This window comes from Prionailurus bengalensis, chromosome B4 (genome assembly GCF_016509475.1).
Source record: "Prionailurus bengalensis isolate Pbe53 chromosome B4, Fcat_Pben_1.1_paternal_pri, whole genome shotgun sequence".
Taxonomy (NCBI): domain Eukaryota; kingdom Metazoa; phylum Chordata; class Mammalia; order Carnivora; family Felidae; genus Prionailurus; species Prionailurus bengalensis.
The window spans coordinates 13,745,382-13,751,381 of NC_057358.1; the positions used below are offsets into that span (position 1 = coordinate 13,745,382).

At 34.5% G+C, this 6,000-nt stretch overlaps 1 protein-coding gene across 1 annotated transcript in view; it reads left to right on the forward strand.

Annotated features, from left to right (window-relative positions):
- HSPA14 (heat shock protein family A (Hsp70) member 14) overlaps positions 1 to 4,040 on the forward strand; it is a 43,809-nt gene extending 39,769 nt beyond the window's left edge. Inside the window, exons 13-14 of the mRNA XM_043563745.1 lie at positions 1,421 to 1,491; positions 2,359 to 4,040. Of these exons, the coding sequence (XP_043419680.1) occupies positions 1,421 to 1,491; positions 2,359 to 2,437 (150 nt within the window). The 3' untranslated portion in view covers positions 2,438 to 4,040. The remainder of the gene's footprint in view (positions 1 to 1,420; positions 1,492 to 2,358) is intronic.
- The last annotated feature ends 1,960 nt before the right edge of the window (positions 4,041 to 6,000 follow it).

Below are 6,000 nucleotides of genomic sequence, written 5' to 3' on the forward strand. Positions count from 1 at the left end.
CACACACATACATAACATATCTGGGCTGCACCTCAGACATCTTAGAATCTAGTGGAGTGGGGCTCCTTCGACTAGTCAAGCTTTCAAAAGCTCATCCAGATGTTTCTGATGTGAATTACTGTACAAGCACTTTCCTGTGTACTGTATTTTTTAAAATTTTTTATTAGTTTTATTTTTGAGAGGCAGAGAGAGACAGAGTACATGTGGGGGGGGGGGTGCAGAGAGAGAGGGAGACACAGAATCCGAAACAGGCTCCAGGCTCTGAGCTGTCAGCACAGAGCCCGACGCGGGGCTTGAACTCGTGAGCCGCGAGATCATGACTTGAGCCGAAGTCAGACGCTCAGCCGACTGAGCCACCCAGGTGCCCCTGTGTACTGTATTTCTAAATTCATTTGGCTGTCTTAGTATTCCCTCAGCTTCTCTCTCCTGTGCATTTATTTCCCTTCATACACTCCTCCGAGGCTGCAGCTGTTGTCACCGTATCCTAACTTACAGATGCCAGGAACAGAGTTAGTCACCTAATACTGAATTTGGAAGATGTTCTTTTAGAGATCCCATCTGTTCTAGCCTCCTCATTTTACAAATGAGTAAATCAAGGTACATGGTGCTTGCCTAAGGTCATAAAACTTGATATTGGCAAATCTGAAAAGTCACTGCCAAACTTGGTTTATTGGTATACCTTTTTTTTACGAAACCAAAGCATTTTATAGTAAATTCATTAATATCTCGTTGGTACAAATGTACAAGTGTAATCTTAGTTGTACAAAAGAATTTGCCATGTGTTTCTTTAAATTGGTTTTCCAAGTGTATTTAAAATATTTGAATTTTTAAAAGTACATGTAGTAAGTGTATACCAAAATATCGGCACCTGGGTGGCTCAGTTGGTTAAGCGTTTGACTCTCAATTTTGGCTCAGGTCATGATCATGCGGTTCGTGGGTTCGAGCCTTGTGTCGGGCTCTGTGCTGACAGTGCAGAACCTGCTTGGGATTCTTTTTCTCCCCCTCTCTCTGCCCCTCCCTTGCTCTCTCTCAAAATAAATAAATAAACTTATATTTAAAAAAGGAGTATATACCAAAATATAACTTACATGTTACTGGAAATGGCTTAATTATCAAAAAGGAAAAGCAGTCTTTATTTTCTGAGACAAAGAATATTTCATAGAAACAATCATTTTAGTCTAGGACATGACATTTAAGAGGAACAGATATATATGGTGTCCTTCTAGAGGAGACATTTCCACTTAGGAAAGCTTAATCCTATTTTCAGATTCTGGTAAATGGTAGAAAAATTGAGAACTGCCCTATTTGAAAAGGTTTGTTCCAGTAATGAGTAAAATTTGGTCTGTTGGAATAATTGATGCATCAATTTATTAATATATCAAAGTACTAAATCATCTTTGTATTATTTTTACATAAACAGGTTGTACTCCAGGATCTAGATAAAAAAGAAAATGGATTACGTGATATATTGGCTGTTCTTACTATGAAAAGGTACAAAATTAAACTACTTCTGATATTAAGAAAATTTACTTTGGAGCTTGACCTTTTTTGTTCATTGATTGATTCTCCACCCATTGTTATTCCAGGAACATCATGTATTAGAAGCTTACAAAGATTTTATCAGTGAATTATATTTTTTGCCCTGCACAATTAACTGTATTTTACAAAAAGAAGTGTATCTCAAATCATTTTCATTCTGAATTTTTTATGAATTCTGTTTTGGTCTGGTCAACCTAAAAACTGGTCCATGCAAGTTTGAGATATAATTTTTATCAATTTTAAATATAATTTTCTAAGGTTTACATGATTCATATTATTTGTCCTATGAAAGGATAAGTTTATTTCAGTATTGCTACAGAAAATCTCTAGGAAATAAATTACTTATTAAATCCAGCTATTACTGTTTCACTAACAACTGACCATCCATAACAATATGTCTTGCAAGTAAATTGTTTCCAAATTAACATTAGGAACAGACAGTTCATTCCATGAGCATACTTATTTAGCAAGCATGTCAAATTCATTAGGGTAGGTTTGCCTTGGCCTGTGCTTGAAAATGGCATGATGCGTCTTCTCCGTTTGCATAAAGTCTTAAACTGAAGATAGTTATCATTGTGGTTTTCAAAGAATACAACTTCTGTCTCAGTGGTGTAGGAAGAAATTTTTAAGAACTACATAATTGTAGCATATGACACTAAGTTTAGACTCTGAAATTGTTTCTTCTTGATCTCAATACTCTTCTTTCGAAAATTATCTCTTGTTTACTCAAAGTCCTCAAATAATCTCTTAAGAGCTTTCTGCTTTTATGAAATGAGCTTATGAAATGTTATTTTTTGTTTGTTTGTTTGTTTGTTTTAGGGATGGATCTTTACATGTGACATGCACAGATCAAGAGACTGGAAAATGCGAAGCAATCACTATTGAAGTGGCATCTTAGTGTTTTAGAGAAACCAGGAATTTTTTAGAACTAGAATATCGTTATTATTTGGTTTTGTCTATAAGCAATGTTTATATAAAAATACTTTTTTGAATGAACTATATATGTTTCTATTAAAATACAATATATTGGTAAGTGTTGCAACCTTTTTTTGTTTTCCACTTACGATGGGAAATATAAGGACCTTTAGTAGTGAGAAATACAAGGAACTTTTTCTATCATGAAGCTATTTAGAATTAAATTGAGTGGATTGCAGGAAATTTTACTGGAAATTTAACATTGTGTTTTTTAAAAACTTTTGTTTCTATAACTTCAAGTTTGAAGAAGTCTTTTATTCTTACTAGATCATGAATTAAGAACAATTTAAAAGTCTTTGATAGTAGATGAAAAAAGTTGGAGAACCATGTGCAAAGTAAGATACCATTTTTGCTTAAACAAGTAAATTCATAAACTCAACAATTGTGTATAGATATGTGTGTGACAAGCATAGAATACAAAGTCTAGAAGGCTACCCATCAAACTCCTCTAACAGTGGCCTTTCTGTGGACAGAAATATTATAGGGTGGCACTTTTACTTTTTACAGTTTTGTTTAATTTGATTTTTCTCTCTAACAAATATGTTTTTCTTTTGAAATTAAAAGGTTGGTTTGTTTGTTTTTGAAGAGACGGCTAGCCACATTCTGTTCAATAGAGAACATTCACTAGTGCATTGAGATACTCACTGGGTTACTAATGAGAAGGTCATTCATTCACTAAGTAAAACAAGACAACTCACCTGTGAATATTGAAAAAAGAACTAGAAGGTGAGCAGTGCACATCAGACTCTATTATCAAGAGAGAATTTTCCATTCATTTCTTTCCTGGTTCCCAGAAGATTTGAGAAGAGGAAATACCTTTACTCAGTGGTCAAATTTAAAAATTGTGCTGTTTTTATCTTGTTCAAACTGTGGAGGTGCTTTTTCATTATAGTTTATTTCTATGGACTTACGTGGCGGTAATATTCTATTTCTAAAGATACAGAAACCAAACTCAAGGTTTTTCATTTATTCTGTATCAAATTATTGACAGAAAAAGAATTCAGATACGATTCTGAGTCCACAAAGAAGCAGGCTCAAAGGCATACACTTTTGATTAAGGATGAGTACTTAGTTATTTTTTAGGATCTTTTCCAAAGTTATAAAAACTTTGAAATCAAATAAATAAATATAAATTATTTTCAGAAAATAGGAAAATAGCATCTGAACTAGTTGAACTGCTAAGTCTATGCTTTCAGTTATGCTTTGGAAAGTGCTTTAGGATTTTATTTTGTAGTTACTGTTAGCTCTTTCAACTAGATCAGGCACTGGCAAACTGTGGCCAGTGTGTCAATTCGATGCCATTCCTATTTTTGTAAATAAAATTTTATTAAAATATAGCCAGGCTTAATGGTATATGTATTGTTGGTGGCTGTCTTCACACTATCATGGCAGATTGAATAGTTGCAACAGAGACTGTGTGGCCCACAAACTCTGAAATACTTACTGTCTGGCTCTTTACGGAAAATGTTTGTCAACGCCTGAAGTAGATTAATGAAACCTGTAGAATAAAATATCATAAAGATTTATTCAAGAGTTTTCTTTTCTTCCATATCCATGGAATAATTTAGTTATTTGCTGTCTTTACTAGATTAGTAAGTATTGTGAGAGCAAAGACCATCTTAGTCACTATTATGTCCCAGGCCCTAGGTCACTACCTGAACATATAGGTGTTAAGTAAAGGTCTATTGAATAAGTGAATTACATGGAAGAAACAATAAGTCATCTTTGTATTCTATAGGACAATGGCCAGTAAGTACATCTTTTACATATTTTATGGTTTGTTTAGAAACATAAAAAAGGAAAGGAATACCACTGCTTCTGGCTTTATTAGTCAGCTTTGCATGATTTTCTTCCCGAAACATATAAGAGTTGAAATTGTCACCAGTGGTGCTCTGGCTAATGAATGTACTCCAAATTTCCTTGCGTCCTCATGTAACAGGATTTTTTTCTTCTGAGTGAGGGAAGGTCTGCCAATTAACTTCTCTTGTGTTTTACTTTTTCAAGGTAAAGATAGCTTTAGCATTCTTCTAATTCTAAAATGATACACATCCATTATAAAATTCAAATTGCAAAAGAAGAAAATCTAAAACATCCTATATTCTACAACTCAGAGTAACAACCATTAAGATATTTTTGATGAACATCCTGATAATCTTTTCACGCACTTACCAGTATCACGTATATTTAAAAACATGAGCACTTTTACCAGTAAAGCAAGAGGTTATGTCAAATTATAATTTTGCCTATCTACGTGTCTGATATTGCCTAAAGGACAGAGCCAAGTATACAAATAGAAATAAACGCCAATATATAATACTGTGAAAGTCTTGAGAGGACACAACATACTTCATCACAAACTGAAAGCTTTTATATGTCGGAATTTTTAAGGATTAAAATAAAAAAGGATCAGCACAAAACAAAGTGTGGTAAAATGTCAGGATTTCTAAAATAACAGTAACCATGTCACAAACAATACCATTGTCTGCTTTAATTATCTCATTTTTTAATTTTTTTAACGTTTATTTATTTTTGAGACAGAGACAGAGCATGAATGGGGGAGGGTCAGAGAGAGGGAGACACAGAATCTGAAAAAGGCTCCAGGCTCGGAGCTGTCAGCACAGAGCCCGACCCGGGGCTCGAACTCACGGGCCGCGGGATCATGACCTGAGCTGAAGTTGGCCACTTAACCGACTGAGCCACCCCGGCGCCCCCATTATCTCATATTTTAATTGTGACCTCACCATAACTCCCCGAGTAGTTGCAAAATGCCCAGAGCAATATTGCCTCTATTATTTCTGTGTTCTACATGTGGGAAAAGATTCAGAGAAGTTAATATAATTTATCCAAGGTCTCACAGTGAATGTGAATTTTGAACTCATATTCTTAATGCTTTTTTGGTAAACTTAATTTTTCTTGACTGCTTCTTATTCTAAACACTTTATGTGCATTATTTCATTTAAATTCACATTTTCCACTGTCCATTCTATTTTCTGCCTCTTGAAGAACATTCAAATGAAACAGAAGACAGCCCATGGGTCTCCAGATACTATGTTTGCAGTGGTCTTCATGAAAAAAGACAGGGGGGTTGGCATAATTCTGTCTGTTTTCCTTGAGAACATGGATGTAGGCCTCTGGCTTTTGATTTCCCTCTCCATTTATAGCCAGAATTTACCAAGATCCTCAAACTTTTTAGTCTCAACTCTTCTACACTCTTAAAAATTATTGAGAATGTAAAGCTTCTATTTACAGTGGATTTACATATGTGTAGTTTTAGTTATATTTACCATATAGAAGTTAAAACCTAGAGATTTTAAAATAATTTTTAAATAAAAGTTACATGTTAACATAAGTAACATTTTTATGAAAGATAACTTTTACAAAAGATGAAGGGCCAAGTGTGGAGGTTTTCTTGCTTGCATGTGGGAGGGGCAGAGGAAGAGGGGGAGAGAATCTTATGTGGAGCCCAACACGGGGCTCCATCTCACA